The sequence below is a fragment of the Opisthocomus hoazin genome, chromosome 22 (assembly GCF_030867145.1).
Source record: "Opisthocomus hoazin isolate bOpiHoa1 chromosome 22, bOpiHoa1.hap1, whole genome shotgun sequence".
NCBI lineage: Eukaryota > Metazoa > Chordata > Aves > Opisthocomiformes > Opisthocomidae > Opisthocomus > Opisthocomus hoazin.
The window spans coordinates 5595162-5621643 of NC_134435.1; the positions used below are offsets into that span (position 1 = coordinate 5595162).

At 46.2% G+C, this 26482-nt stretch overlaps 1 protein-coding gene across 2 annotated transcripts in view; it reads right to left on the reverse strand.

Annotated features, from left to right (window-relative positions):
* The window catches only part of RASGEF1C (RasGEF domain family member 1C), an 82253-nt gene that overhangs the window by 32193 nt on the left and 23578 nt on the right, over positions 1–26482 (reverse strand). Inside the window, exons 1-3 of one of the 2 annotated variants that reach the window (XM_075441556.1) lie at positions 4650–4667; positions 3997–4179; positions 2245–2367 (exon numbers count right to left, since the gene is read on the reverse strand). In XM_075441556.1, the coding sequence (XP_075297671.1) occupies positions 2245–2367; positions 3997–4173 (300 nt within the window). In that variant the 5' untranslated portion in view covers positions 4174–4179; positions 4650–4667. Of the gene's footprint in view, positions 1–2244; positions 2368–3996; positions 4180–4649; positions 4668–26482 lie in introns of those variants that run through there. The other variant, XM_075441557.1, reaches the window with a different exon arrangement.

Here is a 26482-nt window from a genome sequence, read left to right on the forward strand (position 1 = left end):
GACCTTTTTGCTCACTTGAACCACACGTTCTTCCCTTTTGTATTTACAACCGTCCTACATTTTCATCCTTTCCTGAAAAATTGATTGAAGTGTATTTCTTGACCAACAAAGAAGTGAGTCTTTTGCTTTCTGGCCGTATGAAAAAACTGCTTAGTGACCACTGGCAGATGTAACTTGAGGAAGACAAGATGGACAAAACACCAGCACGTTTAGTAGCTTTAGTAACTTTACCTGGGTGACTGATAATGTTGCTCTTTTCCCACATGAGCTCAAGGTCATGATAGGACAAGCACACCCACTCAACACACAGCTGATGCCCACTTTACTTTTGGTGTAGATTTATCTGAGGATGCAGCAGCAGGAATAGTCAGGAAGATATGCAGCAAGGAGGGAAATGTGGGGAACCACATAACTGGTACATTCGTATTATCTCAAAAGACAGCCAGCATGGCTGCTTCCAGAGCTTCCACCCTCTGTTCTCCAAGAACACGTGAAAAGGAAATGGCGCTAAACAACAAACTGCATTTTTATTTACAGCAAACACAGACCAAAACAAACAGCCTTCTGCAGCATCCTACGTACTGTAGCTAAAGCGTACCCTGTAATCAGGAAAAATTATACTCTTGAGCTCCACAGCTCTCTGCTTTTCAACCACGGTGGTTAAAATGCATATTTCAGCTTTCCAACAACAACAGGTTTCAATGAACCACATCTCTAAAAATAACTGCTGTCAGCTAGCATTAAGCTCATGCTCAAAGACCAGCAGGTGGCTGCTAAAGGGAAAGCTTTATTGGAAACTACAAAGGTCTGGGAGACATTTGCTCCAGCTGTGTAAACTGCTATGCTGAAGCGAGGGAGAGGGCTTTGTGCAAGCCACAGGACACAGCTCAGGGGATGGGAGGTCGCTTGCGAGCAAAGTTTTAAAGTCAGCCCCACTCTGAGGAACACAAACTCGGCTGTGTCCCACCAACTCAGCATCACTAGAGGCTAGTCCAAAACGCAGACTCACCTCAGGCAGATCAGGAGATCTTCGTAATAAGGCAATGCTTCTCATTTCTTGCAAAGTTTAATGAGCAGCCAAACTTTGCAACGCTCACATTTTAATCCTCCTAAATTTGCATCTGCCATAGCATTGGAGAACAGAACCCATCACACCTCAGAAAAACTGGTTTGGATGCTGCACCTCATACAGATATTTCTGTTGAAACGGACTGTAAGGGCAACCCAAATATTGGATTTCTGTGTAGTCTGGCTGATTGCGCTCCCCAGTGAGGGCAGAGCTCCTGTTACTCATGCAACCAGTTGCCAAAAACAAGGACACATGTTCAGATGTTGCTGATTCAGTATTTGATGCCAAAATTACTGTTTCAAAACTGGAAAGGCTGATCTTGAGAATCATTTCAGCATATTGGGGTTTTTGGAAAGCGGCAACTAATGCAGGTTCTTCTTGCCTCCACTGCACTGAAGATGCAACTCCTGCTCCAGGTAATGTCAATGCACCGAGAGGAGCTTGGGTGGAACCCAGTGCTGAACAGGATCCTGTGGGATCCATCTCCACCGTGGCATCTGTGGGACTGCCAGAGGATGCACCTGTGTTGTTACACACCGTATCAGTCTGCACAGTCCCTAAGGCAAAACAGGAGGAGTGCCGACGCCGTAACAGCTTGGGTTTTCTCATTCCGTCAGCTTGTCAGAGGCTCACCACTGCTGCAGCTCGCTCCTGGTGTGCCAGACAGCGCCGCTCCGCAGCGCGGCTGCGCGGACGAGCTGGCAGCAGGAGGTTAGCAGGCAGCTGCGTGCTGTTTACGTAGCATTCAAAGTGACAGGTAAGGCCGAGAGGAAATATTGCTGTACCAAAAGCAAGAAAGCAAAAGGACAGATGCATGAAGTATAAAAGGGAGAGTGGTGTGTTGACATCTGCTGTTGACGGTGAGTGTGAGGTTTACCTCCCACCTCCTTGCATCCCGCAGAGCCCTAAAGGAGTTAAAAAGGCAAGTCACCTGGGAAGACTGAGACAGGGGGAAAGGGAAAATTAGAATAAGATTTGAAGTGACGAGTGCCTGGAGCACTGCTCCTGGACATGGACACTAGGATGCCTCAATGTCAGGACCTCAGCAGCAACAGTCATCCTTTATGAGAAAGTTTCATTCGATCCAAAAGGAGGCAAAGGACACACACCAGAGCCCCCGAATTCTCTGCCCATTGAAAATACCTCACATTTTTCTGCTGTAAAGATAAACTGACCTTGTCCAGCACGGGGTCGTCCAGCCGCTGCTGCTCAATGCACTTGTGACAAACTCGGGACAAAAGCTCATGGGGTTCGATGAAGAGTCTGGAACTCAGCAGGAATGTAAAGATATAGGCTTTCTGCGAGAGAAAGAAAAGCAGACCTGTTGTAAGCAGCTGCACAGTGGGTAACACTAGCCACAAAAGCCCCAAACTCCATGGTTTTTGCATTTCCACCGGGACAGACCTTGATGTCTAAAAGACATAAGGATTCCTAACCCTGAAAATGGAACTGGTTACAGTGGGCACAGGAGGCCATGGCATCTCCTTCCTCCATAGCATCCACTTCCAGCCTTTGGTTGCCCAAACCCTGTGCAAACACCCAGCGAAGATAGTGCGTAGGTCACTCTGCGGCAGCGAGCCCTGGTACAGGAGTCAGCACAACCAGGGATGCCCGGAGGCCAGCGAAAGCCAAACATGCAGACACTCAGGCATCTCTGTGTTGTACTGGGTTGTGAGCTGCAGACACCCCCAGATTAGTCACCTCTTGCTATTGCCCTGCAGGTCTCACCCAGCCTGTTGTAAGGAATATTTCATTTATTCTACTAACTCTCCAAAATTCATTTCTAGCAGCCAAGCCATATCATACGCAGTCCCACATCTGTGAAGCTGTGGGAAGCAGGCCTGTTGGATAAATCCTTGGATCATTTAAAGTATTCCAGCAGTGAATTTAAAATATATGCATGAATCCTCAGTTGTTTGCATCCTGACCCCTCCCGGCGCCTGAATTATCTTCTTTCCCCCAGACCTAGCCATGCTCCTGAGCAGCAGGTACAGCATTACGTATCACACTTTGCTTAATGAAAATCTCACAGCTTAATCTGTCCATTACCTATTTTTATTACCTTTCTGTTCTTTTTTTTAATTGATGTGCTTCTTTATTACTTATTTTTAGCTGATCAGAAACTGAGCTGTAATTTAAAACATGCTGTCTGCTCTGCATTGATAACTTTCGCAGTCTTCTAAACTGCCCAGAAGTCAATGCTACTCTGCGCTTTGAAATACAAGCCTGTCTGCAGAGATATATTAGCACTTAAAAGTCTTCCAGTCAAACTCTGTCCTAAATTCCACTGAGGATGTGCAAAATCCAATGAAGTCAATGGCTTGTGGAACCATAGATCTGCTTCCAGTTTAGATCCTCCCACTGTTGGTGAAGAAACACTGAATATTCACTGATGGAGCAAGGATTAGGATCTGGACTGTGCCGTCCAGTGACTGCAAAGTCAGTGTGAATATAACCCTAGGTGAATTATGAACCCATCAGAAGGAGCGTCTCTGTTGTCGCTGAGACAATGCTTTGTACGTGCAGACAGACCTGGATGACTTCAGCAGCTACTGAAATTCAGCTAATTTAATCCCAGTTCAGACCTGAAGTTTTTTTGCTTCAGTCTTCATCTCAACCTCTCTGGGATACACCGCTATTTTTGAAGTGCTCTGACTGCTGTATCACTAATTCATCACCACCACAGCTTCCCCCCTCCCCGTTCTCTATTTAAAGGCAGAATCAACTTTGGGATCTGCTTTTTCATGGGAACAATTGTAGAGCAGCGAAACAGCATTTAAAGCAATGCATCCATTTACCAAGCTTTAATTGTATGCAGCTTTTAAATTAGCCCTCTTAATTCAAAATTTAACACATTTGCACTTTTGCATAAAGTGCTGCCCCAATTCATCAAAATTAAACTGTTTATTATACTGTGAATTGCTTACTTCAGGGTAGTAATCAGTGGTAGGTATCAGATGCTGGATTAGGGCATCCAGAGATGCTGAGGTAAGGTTTCCATCCTGGAAGATCAGTCCTCCTTGTTCATCTTCCTTCGAAGTATGTAGGTGAGGGCTGAAGCCACATGGGGTGAACATACTGGTAGAACTCAGCGTTTGGGGCATGCCTTCCTACAACAGACAGAAAATCACATCAGGGACAAGACCCCTCAGACTCACAGCCACATCTGTCTTCTGGCCGATTCGAAAAACACAAGCCACTAATGAGAGCTTCCTGCTCACAAAATTAACATGATCCCTTCACTGTAACCTCTTTTCTTATTGTCCTTGGCAGATCATGCCCGCGATGAGAAACACGCAGGAAAAAGGGGCATTTGGGTTTATGCTTTTGGGCCAGAAAGGGACAGCAGCTGCGTTGGGCTCCCGCTCCAATGGGAGCTCTGTGGCGATCCCCTCTTTGCTGCCAGCCCTGGTCAGTGCCACGTAGGAGAGGCGAGATAGCTGGGACTTGAATGCAGCAGGTTCCTGAGCAGAACAGAGCGGTTCGTTTGAACCTCTGTCCCCCCGAGAATGAGGGAAGGAGAATTTAGGGTGAGAGAGGGAGAGGAAAGGGGTGCCAGTAAGGCTTGCTCAGGACGGACCTTGAGGTATACTCTGTGGTTCCCACAGGAGAGCAGAGGCATCAGAGTGAGCCAGGGGGAGAAGCAGGAGCAGAAGTCAGCTGGAGGAGTGTGGAAGAATGGAGTTGGAGGGAACAGAGAACGTGGGAGCTGAAGACAAGATTAAAGGGCAAGGAAAAGAGAAATGAGGAAGAGGGAGAAGGCAGACACCTGCACTATTTTTGGAGCCTGAAGTTAGTCAGTCTTAGATCTATACTTAGGCACTAAATAAATGTTTCAAAAAGATCCTGAGCCCTCATCGACTTCACTAGAGATGCAGAGTCCTCAGCACCTTTGAAAAGGAGGCCAGGCAAGCTCGGAGCCTGTAGCCCAGTTTCAAGCTCCCTGTATTTCAGCTCTCTGGGCTCTCCGGATTGCATTCTAGGCTCCAACTCAATTTTGTGGCTTCCACAATCAGCTTTTAATGTTTCTTCTGTTGAGCAAAGTTGTTTTGTTCCTGAATTGGTGCACGGGGATGACAGATTTTGCCCGGAGAGCTTTAAAGCATCTCCAGCGGCCTCTGAAATCCTCCCTGCTCTCAACAAAAGGCAGCATTACAGAATGTGGACTGGGAAAAACACAGTGTATGCTCACTCACAGGTCAGCAAATACCTCATCCAGAGCCAGGGACCCCTCTGCGACCTGACAATTTGCTTCTAAATTTGATTTTACTTGGTGCGAGGAAGGATGGAAAAGAGAAGAAGCAAGGGAAGAGTCCCAGAGCCAACCTCTACTCCCTTGACCAGCTACAGTCTCCCAGGACTCCAGCTCTCCCTCCTGAGCATAACCCCTGTCTGCTGGAAGAACAAGATCTGCACCCCACGGCCGGCTGAGCTGGCACCCATCTCGCACGTAGGCAGGCACAGGGCCACAGGCTGACACTGCCTGCCCGCCGCTACGCCTCAGCCTGCTGGTGCTCAGTCACAAGCAGTCACTGATACACCTTATTTTTTAATATATTTCTCTGCCCTTTTCTGTACCCTGTTACGTTTCTGCTTCTTCACCACCCCACACAGCTTCAAAAGCTGCCCCATGGATTTGGCCTGAAAACTTGAGTTTGCGTTTACCCCCCCTGCCATATATCAGCAGATGTGCTGTGACCCAGCCATACACGCACAGCATGTTCTGTTTCCTCCTGCACCTCTCTGCCTGGCACAACCCATCCACTCCCCCAAGCCCAGTCTGCTCCAGCTTGCCAACTGGGAGCAACCTTGGGCCACCAAGGATGAGAAGGGCAGTGTGCCTCGAAGCCAGGCGGGGCGTGAAGCCCTGGGAGAGGCTGGGAGCTGGGTCCCAGCACCGTGGGAGATCAGGCTTTACAAGCAAAACTTGGGTGACTTCATCCTTCAAAGGAGGGACCGTTCCCGGGAGCCAGAGGTTTGGTTGCTGCATCTTATCTCCTTCTGGGAGGCTCGCACGGGCAGGGAGCACGGGCTGCCTCTGGGATTTGCAATCAAATGAAAGGAACCAAAATGTCAAACCCAGCAAACTCCTGCCTTGACTGAAAAATAAAATAGACGTCGGGGATTTTAGTTTAGTTTAAAGGCCAGAATATCTGAATGTCATCCCAGCCAGCATGGAAGTTGAAGTATCTCGTTTCAATGAATGTGCAGATGTGCCTGTTAATAAGGTTCCGAGAGCAAGTAATTGCGGCTTTTTGTACACAGCTCAGACTCTGTGTAGTAAATGGGAAAGACTGCTAAATCCCATTTGCTACTTCTGACATGCTCTGTGTTACGTCTTGTTTCTATGGCAATAATCCCAAGAAGGACTGCATGTCCATATAGATCAAGAAATAAATCTCATGGACATAGCTGTCTAGATGAGGAAAAGAAAAAGTTAAAACAGCTGTGAACTTAGAGGACACATCCTGGCTTCAGCGTAAAACAGAACTCAAAATAGTAATTCATTCAGCGCAATCCCTCACTGTCAATGCCATTTTTATTATCAAATAGAAATATATCTAAAGAGGATACTGCCTGAGCTTTTGCATCTCATTACATGAGAAATCTTGCCAAAATACATAGTAATGCTTCTTAAGAAAAAGTTACCTTTTTTAAAAAAAAAAAACTGAATAAAAACAGCTGTACAACTGTCACTGAGATCTGTCGGGTATTGTTAAGAAATTAAATTTGACTTTTTATTATGAAGTTTCTGGTCTAATCTCAGGTTTTTGGGTGAAGCCTGTGTAAGATCTGAACCGATGCCTGATTGCCACCTTACTTGCCACCGAAGCAGACCAGAAGATTTTAACTTCACGGCTTTTTGCTCCCTGTTAACTGGCACTGTTATGTCCATAGCAGGATGAAGCCCAACTGTACAGAGACTACAAACCTCTTGCACTACTAAGCTTGATAATAACTAGCATTAGTATTTGGCAGACAGGAATTTAGGACAGGATTTCTCTGCTCGCCACACCTGATTTCTTTTTCTGTTCCTGCAGTTTCCACAGTACTATTTTCAGAAGTACCAAATAGAAACAAGACCTTGCTTTGAAAGAGCCCAAATAAGTAATTGCCTGCAGTCAGCAGAAGATGAGGTTACGCTGTCAATCACCTGCAGAATACAGAAATAACAAGGGAAGCACGGAGAGAGGAAAACAAACAAGCAAACAACCTCAAGGAGATTTGTCTTATTGTACTGATGGCAGTTTGGATGATGGAAAAGGAAGGCGGTGCGGACAGAGCCAGACCCTTCTCCGAAGAGCAGTGACAGGATGAGAGGCAACAGCCCCAGGCTGCGGAAGGGAAATTCCAGGTGAACATGAGAGAAAACCCTCCCCTGAGCACCACGTGAAGTGGGAAGAGGGACCTGGAAAGGATGTTCAATTTCCATCCTGGCAGATTTTCAAAACTCAGCTAGACAAGGACTAGCAACCTGAGCATACTTCGAAGTTAGCCTTGCTTCAAGTTGGAACTTGGACTAACGACCACAAGAAGTCCCTTCTGATTAACTTTTCTGTGATTCTAATATACACCTTTCTCAAACTGTTGAAGTATTGCCCCATTTCTAGGCTTTTTAATATAAACCATGGTAAGTCCAGATCATTAGATATTTGTAAAGAAGTCCACGTTGGGTGTAAAAACTTTTTTCCACTTTTCCTGGAAACAACAGCTCGCATGTGGTAAAAACGGCCCAAAACCTCACTTGAAGACCACTTGGATTTGACCTGAAGTCAATGAGATTTAAGTATGTGAAAATTCAGCAGGTAAGCGCTTCCCTGAACTTTAATCCAATTCAACACGTAGTGTTTTGCTGTTCTTCAGATTTCAGAAGGAAATCAGATGCCAATTTCAACCAAAATTTGCAGGATGACGCAGAGATCTCAAAAGCGTCTGACTTCCTCCACGTGCCACAAAGCTGAGCAGCTGGCAGAGCAGAATGACCCAAACCAGTGACCTTCTGGGCAGAGCACAGCAATGTGAGCTGACCCGTCGCTGGACTCAGGAGGACTTGTATGGAGGCAAGAGACCTTACAAATACATCAGCTGAAGGAACGGCATCCACCAACCTTGCTAAGTACGGGGAAATCTAACCATGCAAGAAAAAGCCAAACCCCCAAGTTTCACAAGTTCTGCTGCTCTTATGAATACTTACTAAGACCTAGCAATTTCCAGCAGTAAAGGTAGTGGAGGGCTGGTGCCCTGACTTTGGAAAAAGATACTGCTATACACTGGTCCCAAAGCCAGACTTCGTGCTTGTGGGTTCAGAAGGAGCAGAGATGCTTTGCAAACAGCACACAGGCTCTGGTGGCAGTGATGAGGGTAAAATATAATGTGTGCCTTGAAGGAACGCGCTTTGATAAATGGAGGGAGCACTGCTGGTGAGGGGACCTTAGTGAACGGCAGATTTCCACACCCTGCCATCAAAATGACTGATGATACAGGTGGCTGTGCACATACAGCATTTAAACCATCTCTGTGCTCTAAAAGACTGAGACCTGGAGATGTGAAAATGTCTCTCCACCAGTTAAAAAAAGAAAATTCAAGAGTAGACTGTTTCTGGGACTGGTCTCCACTACACAGGACCTCCCACGTAGGAGAAAGCAGGGCATGCGGCTCCTTCCTTGCCTACAGAAAACCAAGGTTATAAAATGGAAAAAAAAAAAGCAGATTTGACTCAACACTGACATCTGCACAAAGGTAACATGCTACTGAGCTGGTACGGTAGCATTTTGCATTAGTTATACCAAAATGTTACGTCCACCAGCAGCGGCACAGTGCAATCAATAATCCCAGCTCTGTGCAGGTGCTGCTGAGCAAGAAGGCACAAGAAAGGTCCCTCCTCACTTGTTGGGGCACTACGCAGTAAGGTGTCCTCGTGACCCTCTGCCCCCAAGAATGCAGACAAGGGTGTCACACCGGATCATAGTGGACTTCTCCATGTTCTCCCAGATCCTGGGGTTGTGCATTCAGCCAAGGATTCTCTGACTGGGAAACGCAACAGCTTGTTCGGCTGTGGCTTTTTTGGATGTTAGAGACGGGTTTGCTGGAAGTGAGCTTACAGCCACTGCAGAGGAGATGCACCCTCTGGGGTGTTACGGTAATAACTAGAATGGGGAATCTTCTCCTGTATTTATTTCTATCTCTACTCTTTTTTTTGCTGTTCTGTTTCATCATTCATCATTCCTAGCTTTTATTGGCTATTACAAAGTGCCTTTTCTTCACATTCTTATTATATATTTCACACATTCATAAGATTGGAAAAGAAATTAAAAAATAATGGCTATATACTGCTTTTTAATCTTTCTCCACTGGCCAGCACAGTATTCCAACACAGTGATGAAAACAGGCAATCCACAGACACTTCTCACTACAAATTATGCTGCTTACACAAAAATATTTAAGGACTTCATTCACTGAGCCAAAGCATGGAACCAAAGAATCACCAATGCTTGGGAGAAAAGCCACCCACAAACTCTGCACCTATCTACATCTGCAAGTGCCTTAAAACGTCTGAAAAACCAGCGCCCAAACCTGGAAAACTGAGCAGGCACGGCTTAAAGGAGGGATCGCCTAACGATGCACACGACACGGGCCCACCAAGCTGCAGCCAGAGTGGTTCAGTGGGCTCCAGGATGGCTAACAGGCTGCCAGCTCTGCCCTCCTGGTGCCAGACAGGCAACCTGCAGCAGAACCACGAAGGTAAATACCCAGCAGCACTCCCCAATGCCACCACCTCCTCTTACAAACGTCCCCATGGCAAGTACAGTTAATGCTCACGTGGACATGAAATGTTCAGGAAACATTTAATGTGTTTTTCAGCAGCTTTGAAGTGATAAGTGTTTTATCCTTTATCAAAAACTTAATCATGCTGTTTACTTTTGATCTTCATTTCATCTCTGCTTTCTATCTGCTCTGCCTCTCTCAAGGGGAAACAAGAGCTGGTACCATGTGACGAACGGAGCAGGGCTGCAGACTTATCTTCCCACCCACTTAGCTTTCAGATTAACAAAATAAATAAAACCCTTCCCACTTCAGGGATGAAAGGCACAAGCTTTTGGCACTCTCCCACCAGAGTTACAGCAGCTAGAGAGGATGGCAAGGGGAGGTGTGGAGGCTGGGGTGCTCATCTGTGCCATGAGGGAGGCTCCAGTTCCACTCGCTATCCTGACCATGAGACAGCAGGCTCCTCCTTACAAGAACTCAGGACGTGCCAGTCAGTGCTCAGTGAGCATGAGCAAGGGATAAATCAAAGCCACGGGAGACTCAAGGTCAAGCATAACTTGGCAAGGCAAAGACTTTAAGAAATATGCCTAATCTGGAGTGAGTTGGACTGGTTTTTACTCCCATCTTGGAACAGAGGTGGGAGACATCTTCCATCCCATCCCAATCCTGCAAAAGTATTTATTGATCAAACTTGCACCAAAACCAGAGTTAAAGGAAATGAAGATGGTTCACACTAAAGCATTTTGGAAAAACATCTTGGAGAATTCTTGGCCCGCTTTAGTAACCAAACCTATCATCCAACCACCACTAATCTCTCTATGTGACATTGGAAGAACTTTGCTGAAGGTTTGCTCTGCGCCAAAAGCATCAGGAACTAAGGGATGGAATAGCAGGAAAAGAGAAAGAATCACAAGCAAGCAGCATCTTCTCTAGATGGACGTTGGCCCAAACAATCTAATGGACCGCATAGGGCTGCAGTTCAGAGCAGACTTACAGATCTCTTCTTCAATGTTTAGTTGCAATACCACCAAAGCCCTGTCTGTTCTAACTCTCATACAGGTGAATCCTGCCCCAAACAAAAGTCACTGCTCTGATGGACAAACAGTAAAACAAGAAACTGGAGCCAAAGGTGATCTACTTAATGCCACAGGTGGGAGAAGAACCAACTCCCAGTCCTACTCACTGGGCTTTGGGGTCCCAGCTATAACCAGAGTTACCATCTCAGTAGCTTGGAAAAGACTTGCCTCCTAAACGGACACTCAAGTAGGTAATGACTGAAGGAGCAGGAACAATTGCGCTGTGGAGCAGGCTGCACAGTGTGGGCGAGTTTCGAACCCTCCCCACTGACAGCTTCACAGGCAGCCTGAACACACAAACAAGAGCCAGAAGGATTTAGCTGTTTGTAGATGTATTATTTGCATGAAGACACTTTTATCAATGATGCTTCTCATCTCTGCCACATGATCCCTGCGGGTCAGAGTATGGCGTGAGCCCTTCAGCTGTTCCCCACAAACCCCCATTTGCTTACTGCCCCGTCCCCTGGGGAACAAACCCTGCTCTGTGCTCACGGCCAGGGCAGCAAGAGCCACAGTCAGCTCTCATCTGCCTTGGTACCTGCCCACCACTGTCATGCAAGCCCTGAGTACCAGTGGGCTCACCAGAAACCAGAAACTTTGGTAAGAGATGCTCATTTTTCTTCACATTACTGTCAGTAATTTTCCAGCTATTCATCTTTGCTGAGAAAAAGATCTTCAGAAGATAATCATAATGAGTTACAATTCAGGTTTTTCACTATTTCTTTTGTATGGAGGAAAGCAGAGGAAAGAGGAGAGAAAGACTTCTAATGTTTCAGAAAACAGAAGCAAAACCACTACCAAGTAATTGCTTCCAGTTGTCAAGGCCATGGTTAGAAACATTTTTTTTTCCCACAAGAGTACCTGGCTTTAACAAACTCATAATGTATATGATGCTGATGTAATTAGGAAACTGGTAGCAGATGTAACTTTCTTTTCAACATAAAACATTCAATTTACAGTCCATGAAGTTATGAGATTGCAGAAAACTCAACCTGTCAATCCCAATACTATTGGAAATGGTTAAATAAGCAATATAATGAAACTATGCAACTTAGAAACACAAAAGAATCACAGGGGAAAAGAACTGCGTGACAGAAAAGGTGGGGAAAAACACTTAACTGCAATATTCTCCAACTGAGTAACAACGATTGCACCTCGATGTGGGCTGGCTGTGATTCTGTGGCTCCTTCCCCTTTCCTACCCATTCCTTCCAGCAGCGAAGGCACTTTACTGAGATTCACATGACTAAGACTGCAAGAGCAGCAAGTGAATTTAAGGGTTTGGGGTATCTAATCAGAATTAGATGACAATTCTGCTTCCTTTAATCCCACCTGGTTCTCATCTCTTCCTCACATCTCCTCCCAAATCACTTCCCTAAGGAATTCTCCCCCACCGTCCCTTCGCGTGGAGCCTCCTTTGGGTGTTGTAGACCAGGCAGGGGAGGAAAACTCCCGCTGGACCTAAACCAGCAACCGTAGAAAGCAATCTTGGGTAAAGTAAGGGAAAGGAGAGCAGAGCAGTGGAGAGCCAGAGCACAGCTCTGCAATGTGTCGTGGCACACGGTGCCCCAGAGCAGGGGAGGGATGCGGGCCAGGAGCCACACGGTGCCTGGAACACTTTTTCCTGTGTAAAATTTCTTTTGCGGGTGATGAAATTCCGCGATAGACCTGGTCTGGCCCAAACCAAAGTGCTCCGAGCTGTCCTGGGAGCTGCTGGAGCCTGAAGATGGGGCGAGCGCTGCTGCCCATCCCCACGCCTGGCGAGGAGGGGCAGGGCAGGGTGACACTGCAGCCCAAGGTGGGGAAGGGGCTGCGCTGGGCAGCTCTGGGGGACGGGGGAGAACAGGCTGCAAGAGCCGCCAGGCTGCAGCTCCCACGGGTACTGGGGAAGCACCTGAAGCACAGACCCCCTTCATCCAGTTTTTCAAGGAAAAACCCAAACCAAAGTGACCTCTGCTGTCAAAAGCAGCAACAAACTCACAACAGTTCTTGACGCCACACAATCCTTGATGGGCTTCCAACTTCCCCATGAAACAGCGTTCTAATTCAAAAGAGTAATTCCAAAAACTCAGTCCAGAAACTGGACCCAGCACCTTCAAACTAGCATTTACACGGCCCCAGGAGCGACCCGAACCTGCAGAGAAGCCCTCGGTCTCCATCCTCTCCCTGCTAGCACTCGGGCAACTCACGGAGCAAAGAGTACCACTCGTAGCAGGCACAGAAATGATCCCGGCTTCTTCCTTTGCCACAAACCCCCAAAGGAGAAGGGACCGGTGCGAGCAGCAGCTGCAGTGTAACTTCACTCCCCTACAGGCATTGCAATGTGACAGGAAAAAGAGTCAACTCAAACCCCACAGAAATTACTGGGCTTTGCATCTCACATATTTACTCCTGCTAGAACAAGAGCTTTTATTCACCGAGATATGCACGCAGCTGCACTCAAAGCCAGCCAACGGGAGAGGCACGCGTACATCTACCGGCTGAATTCTTCCCATCATGTCAGTAAGAACGATCACAGCTACTCTTGCACTGGAGGTTTATGAGAAATACCTTGCAGTCAAAACACTACAGTGAAAAACCAACTGCGTGAACCAATTACCTCCAAATCTGATGGACATGCCTCAGAAAGGGGCCCAGTTCATAGGTAAGGAGGCATTAAATCAATTACCAGCACGGTGCAAGCAAGAACAAGGTCACCTTGCTGAAGGAATATTTCTGTTTATGCTCATGTCAGAGTATTTTGTTCGACAGAGAAAAATGAAAACCTGATTATCACCAATGTGGTAGACTGGTCTGAAGTAGAATGTAAATCAGAAACGAGAAGATTTATGGCCAATTAAATTGAACTCCAATCAAAATCCCATTCAGGCAACAGTTCCCTGGGGGCTTCAATTTGTTAGCGCCACATTTTTTTAATAACTTTCTTTTTCATGTAACATCGGCAATAATAAAAGCCCTTCAATAACAAGCAGAGCCGCGAACATGTTATTTATCTTAAAATGCCATCATCGCCTGAAATCAGGAAACATCAAAAAGGACACACCGTCATCGCTTAGGAACAACCCCTCCTAAAACCGCAATGGGTCTAAAGCTTTTTTCTTAGTCTCAAAACAATTTCTCTTTTCATTAATCAGGTTCAAGTCTGAAGTATTTCTCCTGAGTAAGAGCGAGCTGGCACTGACGCTGGCACGAGACTGAGCGCAGCCTCTGATTGCTCAGACGCTGCCCCAATATTGCGTATGCGTGTGAAGCACAGGGCCGGTGGCATATCTGTGCCTCATCACTATCAGATTTTTAGTAATATCAGAAGGAGAACGCCTACCAATATATTCCAGATGCCCTTGACAGTATTCAAATGTATGCTAAAGGCAGCAGTCTGGATTTCGCTCACTGGAGGCTAGGAAATCTATTTTCTGCTCTAATATGCCTCTCTCCCCTTACGCCTCCCCCTTCCTCCCAAGCTCCTGGTAAAACCCTTAGATGATATAAACACTACCCTGACGGATAGGATTATTTGATTATTTTTAAAATAAAAATTAAATAATAATAATAAATTATAATAATTAATATTAAATATAATAACAAATAACAATAACTATAAATTATAATAATATCATAATAAAATAATAAAGAATAAATAGAATGTAAACAGAACATTGAAAATGAGAGTGCTTAGAGTGCGAGTGAACTACTGTACCTTTTGTTAAACACAGAACTGCAAAATCTGCCCCGAGTGAAGTCAGAGCTCAGCCAGGCATGGACGGAGAGGGAAATCCCGGAACCAAACCACGCAGTCAGCGTTCCCAGAAACCACCGACATCAACAGGAGCCTTCTGGCTCAGTTCAGTCGTCGCTGACGGGCCACCACTGTGGCTGCCTGGAAATCAGTCAACACTTGGATTTCCTTGCTTCGCCAGAGGTGAGGAGAGGAAGTTATTTAAGGATAACTAAGAGTTGTCAATCTGCAGGGCTGTGTGGTTTTGTAGGGCAGTCCGGGCTGCGGCATCATCAAGCTCACACTTACAAACAAGAAAGCCGCTGTGGGAATTTTATTTAATACCTAAATACACGGGCACGACATCGCGACTGCCTTCAGACCTCGGCAGCCGCCGCCTCCCAAGGAACAGCTTCTCCCAGGCCAAACCTGGAGGAATCAGAGCGGCTTAAAAGCAGCGTGGCAGGGTCCGGCCCCTACAACACCGACTCCTTTGCATGAGCAAGGACGCCTCTCCCAGCTAAATGAATGCTGTCTCCACCGCATGCTGTCAGAATTACAATGGAAAGCCCGTAAATAAAACAAAAACGCAGACCTCAGTCCTCCTCTCATGACATCTCGGTGAGAACAAGCCCTGACAGGAATAAGAAACCTCCCACACCAAGCAAAGCAATTCTGCTATTTATGCAGAAGGAAGAAGGAAAGCTGTATATCAAACAAATAATTACAAGAGCGGCTTTATCAGTCCCTGCTGATTACTCTCAGCTCGGTTTGATGATTCTGCCAGCGCTCCGCAGGTTGTTCAGAGAGGTGCATGTCACAACATTTCACTTGCTGTTCTTTCATTTATTAGCACCTACTGCTACCTGCCTCTTAGTCAAAAATCTTGGCATACATTTCGAAATTGGTCTCCTGGAGTCTGTCAGGGAGGTTTAAAAATCTATAAATCATATTTTTGTATATACACATACATCCTCAGACAGATTCCACACGCGAATATGAATGCATAATGATGTGTTTTGGGCATTACGTATACATATGCAGTTATATAGAGGCACACACGTTTTTATGTAAGCGCACTCTCCCTCCCCGATATGTAAATATAGCAATTCAAGTAACTTGCTTATCACTGCTCCAGTTTGGGTGGGACAACATCTCATTTGACTTTTTTCTTCCCAAATTTGCTAAAATATCAAATTGATGAGGGTCTAATCTTTACCTCGGAAAGCATCAATGCTTTCTGAAGAGCAGCATAAGCTCTGACTCTCACCAGTGGCAATTACTCTGCATTTAAGCAACACTCAGTTACCAGACCAGTGCGAACGTCTCTCGGATTTTTGCTCTTAGTTGCCACGGTCTGCAGGCATCCCTGAGATTTCTGTCCCACTGCAAGGCATCCTTTGTGGCAAGCACCTCGGTGCTTCAGTCTGCAGTGCCCGGCCAAGGGGATGGACAACCAAGCACCCGACTTCTGGAGCTCACATCCCCTGTCCCCAACGCACCTTCGATAGCTGTGCACGGGATTGTGGACAGGAAAACCGAGAGGCCAGGGCTGGGCTACGCCAGCGCAGCCAGCACCAGGCTCCGGTCTTAGCTACAGATTTGGGTTATTTCATCCTAGCGTCCCCGCAGCGCTCCAGATCGACGAGCAGGCTCGTGTGCTGTACGGATGACATATGGACGTGTCTCCCTAAAAGAAACGAGCTCGTGAGCTTCTGGATTTCCCCTTCTGGAGCACCATCTGTGCCCGCTCCCCGTCCCACCACCCGATGCCGTGGCGTGGCCCAAGGCAGGTGGGCAAGCACCGGCCCTCGGATGCTCGCCAGCCCCGCGGTTCTCGCACGAGGCGAGAAAGCAGCGATGTTATCTGTAGCTGTCCCCAAATTTAAACACATTCATGCTGGGATACGCTCAGCCTGCTCAAGTTCAGCCTTCATTTGGGCAGGCAAGGAGTCTTCTGCTGACAGATTTTCTCTGGCTGCATTAAGTATTTAAAAAAAAAAGAGAAAAGAGGCTCGGCTGACATTTAGGATAACACAGCAGGTCTGTAGCTGCAAAATAAATCCCTCAACTTCAGAAAGAGGGAATTTCAGCTGTAGCCCAAGCACCAGCGCAGGTGAGGGTGCTGGGCCCACTGCTGGGGCTCCCCAGGAGAGCACTAAGCTCAGCCCCGAGCACCTCTTGCCCAGCAGGCAAGGGGCCGGGGGGAGCCACCACCGAGCTGACTAATTGCTCATTAGACAAAATTAACTCTGCAAGACAATTCTGTGATCACTGCTGAAAGTCTGTCATTAAAAGGGACTGCAGACATTAGTTCTCTGCTTCCTACCAACGCACCAGCGCTGTGATGCTCTGGCTTTGGGAATCAACAATCTGCTCGCGGAGGAACACGGGCATCCCCCGTGCCGAGCTGCCCGCGGCCCGTCCAGCTCACCCGGCTGCCTCTCACGCTGGCCACCATCGGATGCGTCGCAGACAGGGGCAGGAGCGCTGCAGAGGGCAGAAATACAACGGTGTGCTCCCTACCGCCGCCTCTTTCTGCTCTCGAGGAGTCAGAGACTGGTTCGTACCCTGGAGCATGAGATTTAACATCCATCCAAAATCTGCTATTGTCAAGTTATTCCCTTTATACCCATATAAAAAGTATAACCTTCAGGAACCAGCGAGCAGAAGCCTTCCTAGAGCTGTGGTAGGGAGGTCAGTGAAACACACATGTGATAGAGGAGCTGACTTTAAATATTAGGGGATGAATTTTTTCTTGGCATCATTCCACTGATTCTTCTGGTATAAAACGCAGGGGTGAATATGGTCCAAGATATACACAAAATGAGCTAAATTCTGAACTGCACTTGCTGACCTCATAACTCTTCAGCAGTTGAAATGCGGGTTACAAAGCCAATTTCCATAAAGGACGTGTTCAGTTAACAGTGGGAGACTGTGCTGACTCGAGCTGTGTGAGCACACCACTGAGATATTTCCCACATAATCTACATTCATTCCATACTTTTTGGAAGTGCTCCTCAAAAGATGGTGTCAAGGGTGCAAACCCTATAGATCAGAACGATATGTGACCTGTCAGAAAGCACAGGGCTTTTTTAACTCATTATTCTGGTGCTTGCAGAAGCCACAAACACCACACACGGTTGGTTCTTCTTCCCCTCCAGCCTCCAAGGTCGCAGGATAGCAGCTTGCTCAGCGTACAGGCAGACCAGATGGGGACATACATGCACCCCTCTACAGGGCTTGAAAAAGGACCTGCTATGCACGGACACAGGGAAAATCCCAACTTTTGTCCTAAAAAGCAATATTCATTCATTCATTTTGCATATTGCTTGAGCAACAGGGAGGTTTTTAAAGCAGCAACTACAATGTTATGAAATTGTCCTATTTTAATAACATAAACTACCCGATACAAAATTTGAATGTACACCAGAGTTGTTACCCTGTGGCTAAATGTCTCACCCTGACATAATCTTCTAAGACTCCAGACCTGCACAGATAGAGACATACACAACAGGACTTTAAACAGTGTAGGGGAATTTCTGGTAAAATTATGCATGTACAGATATGCAAATATGTAGGATTTGCAAAAGGAAGAGTCTAATGTCACCTGTAATCTCTCAAGCCCGTAGATTTATACATGCAATTGAAGAAACCCCTTGACTTTCCATTCCACATGGGAAACTGGACGCATCACACGCTCAAATTAGGTTTGGCACCATGACATAGCTGGGGATAAATTCTAACCATCTTATTTCAACAAGTCTTTGAAATCAGTGTGACTATTCAAAAGTATGCTTCTGCTTCATGCAGATAAGGGGAGTCACCTCTACTCCCCAGATACAACCAATTGCTCACTAAATACTTACTGCAACAAGGTTAGATAGCACCTTTAAAAATTCAGTCTCTGGTATTTGCAAATTTTCTAGAGTGCTAATACCAAAACCAGAAATGAACAACTTGTCCTGAAACATTTATTCAGCTAAATAATCATTTCAGTTTGGATAATTTTAAAGGAGCTGAGCCAGCAGCCTGTTCCAAACAAAAGATATTGATGACAATAAGCAAACGCTGGTTTATGCTCAATTTAAGGCAACAACTAGTACAGCCCATTGCCAAGTATAAAACAAGTAGGAATATGTGATAGAAGAGAGAGGCCTCAGAGGCTATTTTACTACTAGAGTTTAAATAACAATAGAGATTAGGGGTCAAGGCATCAGCAGCATGTCCTAAACTTGCATGGATGGGTTCCCAGTGCAAAACAGGACCAGTCTTCGTGACTACGAATACGACTCAGAGCGCGCTCACACAAACATGCGCTGTCACAGGAGTCTGCAGCAGGACAGACACAGGACCGGTGACGATTTCATTGCCAAATGCTTTGCTGGGATATACTCAGCTGCAGCCACGACGGACACAGCATATGAAAACCTGGTTAAGAAATTATCAGAACTCCATAAAGGAAAGAAACTGTGGAAATGCGGAATGTAATGAAACGTTCAGCATTCAGTGCAGCAAAGACATGGGTTTGAATGTTGGTTTGTAAACAATCCTAACTAGACCAGAAAATAGAAGAACAGCAGAGTGACACAAGCCTCCGGCAAAGATTTCAGGAGTATAGACGAGCAGCTGAAACACCATATAGAAACAGCAACGCCCCTTCTCCTGGTGCACTACGACACGATGCTTTAGATGTGGTATGCGGTTATTCTGTTCTCTGGGATGGCACTTCCCTGGATTTCAGATTTTCAAATCCCCATTTCAGCAGTCCCTGCTGTACTTTACATAGCACTGCAATTTCACAGCCGGTATTTCCTTAGTGACGCACAAAACTACCGAGAGAATCCATTTAGAAGGGAACTGGGGGGGTAACCAGCTGGAAACCCATGATGAAGGAAAGACTACTTGTTACCTCCCCGAGGGAGACGGGGGAGAGTAAAAGTTAATGGAAGGATAATCAGGAACTCTTCAGGGATATCAGTTTATAGGCCAGGAGCATACATAACTGAGACTTGTTTGCATATCAAGAGACTACAGGAGAAGGTGTGACAGCCAAATGCAGCTTATGAAAATATGGCTATCTGCAAAGCCGATAGCTTCTTCGCATGTTGAAACACAATCCTAATGCTCAACTTGGCAAGTGAAGACTAAATAACATCAATATGTCTGTTTGGGCAGCCTGTACGATGAAATCGCTTCTTATGACATGTGCAGTGTTTTCAGCAGACATGCCTGGGACTCAGAGAAACAAGCTGCTTTTTTAGGGATTTCAAAGATCCCTGCTTAAAATATCCACAGAAATAAAATATTCAAGCTTTAAAACAACGTGGTGGAACTGGGTGCTTTTTAATGGTCAGTGAAGAAAAAATGCAACTCAGAGATTGCTCAAAAACAATGCTACAAGAATGGTACAAGATGTAATTCAGCTTTAGGAAGAGCTCTGGGTATTTAAGGTCTCCAAAGATTTTAAGCAGATTAAACTACAGAGATGCTGCAGTGTCCAAAAGCACAGGTGTCGCGGCTATTTACCCGCTCTGCAAACACCAAAAGCAGTGCGTGTCTGCAGTCTGCTCGCCGGGAGACCTCCCCACGTCTCGGCAGCGCCGAGAGTCCCTGTCAACACCGGCGTGGGAGCCCTTTCGGGAAATACGAGGAGATCGCCCATAGCTGAATTCCTCCCACACTGTAATAAGCATTTTGTTTAAGTATTATCTTCTAAACAGACAGATCTGTGAAGATGCCCCCCTTCGCACCAGCACTCCCAATTCACTTCCATTCTGCACATTTAATAACCCCCCCCCCCGCCGGTCCCGGCAAGTGCCACCGCACTGCGGCCAGATCCGTGCCCAGACCTTGCTGCCAAGGCCAGCACAGAACTCTCCTTCCTTCCTGCTCTGGACTGGTTGGCAGCATCACCACAGCCTATTAAACGGTATGAAAAGGAAGGACTACTAAAAGCCTTTCATCGGGCTAAGCAATCAAATGCAGGATTTTATTATTAGAATCTGTTTTGTTGAAAAGGAGGATATTGGCCAAGATTAGCTCAGTCTGTTTTGTGATCATTTCACTGATATCTTTCATGTTGTCCAAATCCAGAAATGTGTGGGAAATTAAGTTATTTAGCCCATTATGTCTCTTTTACCATACTAATTACCAATATTCTTTATCTCCCAGGGCATTTTTAAGTGTGTGCCTGTCATTCATAAATATAAAATTACTTTCTTGTTTATAATTTTTATTAACACAGTGAGTATCTAGATGGCTACCACATAATTACCCAGGGAGAAAAAAGTTCCATCTTGTATATGGTACAATTCACCAACATTTTCCAGGACTTTAGTCCATTTCACCAGCCGAGTCATTTCTCAGTGGGAACTCAATTACGAAATTCCCAAACCTTCCACTTTTAAAGCATTCCTTTTCATTTTACATCAGCTCTCCATTCCGCTTCACTGTCGCACTGCACACCACGAGAAGCCGGAGTTCACAAGGTTGTTCTGGAGCTCAGTGCATTACTATTCAACGCCCATTGCTACAAAAGCCTCCAGGAGCCTCCAATTTCCAGATGACCCTCCCACAAGGAAAGGTTTTGGTCCAGCACCATGTCTCCATCCTCTCTAGAACCCTGTGATTTTTTTTCCCTCTCTCTCACATCCACAAATCTTTGATAATTTTCACCTTCTCTGGGCAGTTCAATGACACTTTTGATTTGCAAGGGAGTTCAGGCAGCAATTTTACCGGATGAGTAGTTTCGCTACCTGCATGCATTTTGCTATCACATCAGTCCTGGCTTTCTTCCAATCAGGAGACTTAGAAGAATCCCTGAAGAGGTCTTTGTATTCAGACCAGGCCTTCTACAGATCGTGTCCACAGCTCAGCAAAGTGACTCTATGAAAATGACATCATTGTGTGGCAAACGTGTTCTTCCTACAGTAAATTTGTTTGGCATGGAAAGTCAAACTCGAGCGTTTTCAAATTGTCAGCGTCTTGAGCTCAGTCTTGCAGCTAAATACCACGTTGTGTTCTTTCTACTTCGTGTCTCGCACACCAGCAACAACACGAACTCCAGCAATCAAACCTGAGCCGGCATTTTTGGTGATGACTCGCAGAGCTGATTAAAACACAATTGCTCTCCCAGATCTGGCTCAAAACGGCAGCAAATGTATCAAAGAGGTGTCTCTTCATTCCCCACCCTTTGTTCAGACAATTAAACGCACCGAGAGAAGAGACAGATGCAGTAACGGAGTGTGCATTTTACCTTCGTTTGTACCCAGTCCAACTCTTATCTAACAGGGCTTTATACGTTATGATTTCAGATGGGCGTCTTTACTCACGGTGAGTTACGCACTCCATGAGTAGCAGTAACAAAACCGCGCACTCACCAACCAAAGCACTGAGGAATAAGGCTGGAGTGAGACTCGGTAAGTTAAAGTGACATTTAGTAGCATAACAGCCGCATAACCTCGAGATAGAGGCTCTTAATCCACAGCAGCCTTATTTCTGATGCTGGGTTTGTCACAGGTGACATGAAGTTAAGTCCTCCCCAGACAGCAGCTACGCACAACAGAGAAACCTTCAGTCTCTCTGAAGGCAGAAATATTTGTCCTTGTCACCCAGCGAAAGATGGCAACCCCAGCCCAGCGTGCGTTATCACACCAGCCCAGCGAACCCAGCGGGGGGAAGCAGCAAGGAGGCAGTGCCTACCTTTTGAATCAATCTGTCTTAGGGCATGCCTGCAGCCTTCCTCTGCGAGACACCGCTGCCGTGCACTGGCAACGTCTCTAAAGCAGTCAACAAATATCGACCTCTAAAACGTCAGCCAGGCTCTTCTGTATGAACCTTGGATGTGACTCAGTGTGGGAATGCATCTTCAAAAGCAAGAGTTTCAGACAGCATTCTTTTAAAAACAAAAACCCAATTCCTCCCAAACAAACATTTCAAATCACTCATCCTTCTGCCTTTTGCTTTTGTTTTTAATTGCACCAGGAATGAGCTTTTTTTGGGCTACTATTTTAAAAGTCTAGGCCTAGGAGAAGTTCTGCCAAGTCCTAGCAAAACACAATGTAATTTTAAAATTGCAGTCTGAAACTGCTGCTGCTCTGAGAGAACGATCATCTCCGAAATGACTGGGCAGGCTGTCTCAAATGGCTGCTTTACACGGGCTAGAGAAGGGGCTGCAAGAACCTGAAGCAGTCACTGCTCTAACTCCATGCAGGCCCCCGACTTCAAAGACCTCTGAACATCACCGTATCGCTAATGAAAATCCCAGGGAATCGCTCCGCACCGTCCACGCTCGGCCTGAATTTGGTTACTCCGATGACATGCCAGGAGCGTACCACAGCACGTCTGCTCGCGCCTTCCTATAACCCCACATGGATACCACACGGCTCCACCAAACAACCATAAATCATGTCTCCCAGGTACGATTAAATCCCTTCATGTTATTTAAGTCTGGGTGGGACTGAGCACTAGAGCACATCAGAGAGAGACCAGGCACAGAGGAACAGCAGCGATCACCTAAATGAGTTTCACGCTTTAGACAACAATCTGGATTCAAGTTGGATGCGGGACTGAAAGAGCATTGAGGGATGATCTCTGGGTCTCACCAGAGACTGGAGAATCATCTATTTTCATTCCTCCAAACCCCTCTGCAGCTTTCAGACCTGTCAACAATAAAGCACTGCCCAACAGGAGCAAAGTAGTCCAGGAGAACCCTGTGACAGCTCTTCCAAATTAATTGGAGTGATGGGCAGTGGCACCTCCGCTACCAATGCTGCTCCAGAATCCCACTCAGAAGCTCCTGAACCACAGCATGAGGGGACTTGCAGGGGTAGTTTGAGCAGCTGTCAAAGGGCAGAGAAGAGGCAGCACTGCCTGCTGTTTGCTCGACAAAGCCCCAGGCAGGTACCAAGATGATGCACTGCAAGGGGAGGATGACGAAGGGCCAGCAAGCAGCTGGCTGAAACTGAACCCAAGCTTCAGAGATGTGATGCTGCTCAGCAAAGAAAAGTGGTTTGGAGAAAGTGCCAGCCACAATGCTGTCTTTTAGCCCAAAACAAGCCTGTGCCCTGCAGCCATCCATCCTGGGTCCAGGCCGAGGGACAGCCTGTGACATGCTAGCCACACTGCTGACAGCCTTGCTGGCAGGCAGCGAACAGCTTTTTGTTGCTGGATGTGAACCCACGCCCTCAGCTGACTTCTCAGAGCCCGTCAGACTTTGAGCGTGCATATCACCATGTCCCAATGGCCAAGGACAGTGCAAGCCACCCCCAGTGCCACCTCGCAAGGCACCGGGCCCTGAAGAGCCCCCACCAGCAGCGCAACTGGGGCCACCTGCACCACGGCTGCTGCCTCCAAACGAGCCCGGCGAAAGGGCGAAAGCAAGAGAAATACCAGCTGTGTGGCAAACACTCGACCATGGTTCAAGCCGATTTATCCAGGGTGGGAGTCACCCCTGGATTTACCCCAGAGGGGAAGGGCAAACTTACTTTTCATAGTTTACATACTCGAAAAAAATTCAAACAGTGCAAGACACTGCTGCCCAAAGCAGGTATACGTCCCTGTCTTCCAGCTTCAGCAATCCACAGAGCTCTACTTGCTGCTGGCTGTAACCTCGAGCATTAACACTATACAAGATTTATGTTTAAAGCATATTAGTAACACTTTTTGACGATAGAGGCATTTTAGCAAACAGTAAATTCTGCAGAAGCTGTGTTTGGCAGAGTTATCAATAATCCTATTAATGACAAGGTGCAATTTACAGCAAACTGGCAGTGGAAAGGAGATACAGGACTTATGTGAAACAAAAAGATAATACAATATTACTCCATTGACTGTGCTTTCTCCTAATTGCCTTGTTATGTACGCTCGGGGCACACAATCTATCACGGATGAAGTCGTTTGTTCATAAAGCAGCACGCAAGAGGTTTTTAATCCAAGATCCCTCTAGCTGCATTTCAGGATTTATTTCAAAGTTGTCTAATTTTTCTATATTGTCTACGTTTATCCCAACATTAGCAAGCGCTCCTCTGAAAAGAGACTGCTGTGCTCAGTTGTGCTACTTGTACCGGATTATGTGACTGCTTACTAAGGCTTTACTCTGTAAGACTGCAGAGAGAGACACGCTTTGCAAAACAGACTGCAGATCCCGCGTCACTCTTCGCCGTCGCCAGGTCTGCAGAAGGGCTGCTGGCCCTCAGGACAGAATCCAACTAATACTCCTGTGCGCGTGGCCAAGTAACCCATGCGCGGTGTGCCAGGTTCTGTGCACGTCTCATAACCAAGGCATCAAGAACACCCCTGCACAATTACGAAGCGACTCTACCAAACTGAATGCCATAATTTTAACGTAACAAGCAAACTTTACCTCTAAGAATGCATCTATCCTATTGAAAAACCACACTGGAAACTTTCAAGATTGCAGGAAGATGCATTTGAGGCTTTAAAATTATTTAAATGATCTGTTTTCTTTTCAACATGAACTCATCCTCAGGTGTCCGCGTGGGAGGGCAGACAGATGGTTACTCAGCTGAGGAACTCGAGGCTGCTCTGTCTTTGTATAACGGTAACACCCAGCAGTCTGGAAAGAAGACGGGCTTCAGAGCAGGCCAAGGTCCAAACACAGGAGAAGAGACTGTGGAAACATCATTTAAGAGAACGGCTCAGATCTAGCTTTTGTGTGGTTTTGCTTCAGCTTCGACTCCCAAGACTCTCACATATGGATTTGGTCATTACTAAAAAGCCCAAGGTGCACATTTTTATACCATATATAGTGCTAAGAATGTAAGCTACGCTGGGAATGAAGATGATGATGAATGAATTTATTTTATTTGTAGTTTTAATTATTGGGTAAATTCCATTTACCACCTAGAATGTGAATGTGTTTTATTACAATAATATGCCTCCGGCATGAAGCCAAGACAGAGCTTCCAAGCAAGGGGGAGGGGGCATTAAATTGTGCTGGCTGGTGGTGAAAGCACTTGACATTTCTCCATTTCATTTCCTAGGTGCAATATCATAAATAAGCTCAATAAACAGTTGCTTACAGCCCTGGCCAATTTGAAACCCTACCTGATAGATTTATTTCAAGTATACCCTGTCCTCCAAAGCTGCTGGGAAACAACACCTTATCACTGCCAGCCTGTTATTTCTAGACCCTACATTGTTCGTAGCATCAGCAAAGCCATTCCCAGTGCTTGTCTGCAGAGTTGCTGGAAGCAACTGGAAGCTGCTGGTTGCCTGCGTTCATTGCTGAGGACGCAGCAGATAAGCCGACTGACATTTAGTTGCCTTCTATCACTTGCACTGCCAAAAATGGAGACCACAAAAATGCAGAAATAGATTTGGATTTTTTCAATTCATATTCCACAGTTTAGGAGAAATAGAGAATTATTACTTGCTTAGGATAATAACATTGGCCAATCTTTTTCTATATTTCTACTCAACGTGGCAACCAAGCTGACTTGCATCAGTACAATTCAAAGTTGTTCAGAACTTTCTCTTACAAAAGCCATCAGCTTGGCATTACCTGCCTCTGGCAAACAGAACAAAAAAAAAAAACAAAAACCACCAGCTGAGGGTGTTTCTCCAGGTGCGTGCTTGTTAAAATACATCCATGTGGCTGGCATCCTCCATGCAGGTGACTGACGTTAAGGGAACGGGGACTTGGATTTTCCAGTTTGTAGAGAGCCTTACCTTAAAGCAAGCTACAACCGAGACAGCCACGGTCTGCTCTGTTAGTTCAGCTCCATGTCAAAGTTAGCGAAACCAATTCAGCCCTGGGATCTGATGCCTCAGTGACAAGGAGCGCAATTGCTTTCTGCAGCTGATGCAAGCTGGGAGCTCAGACCACAAGAAG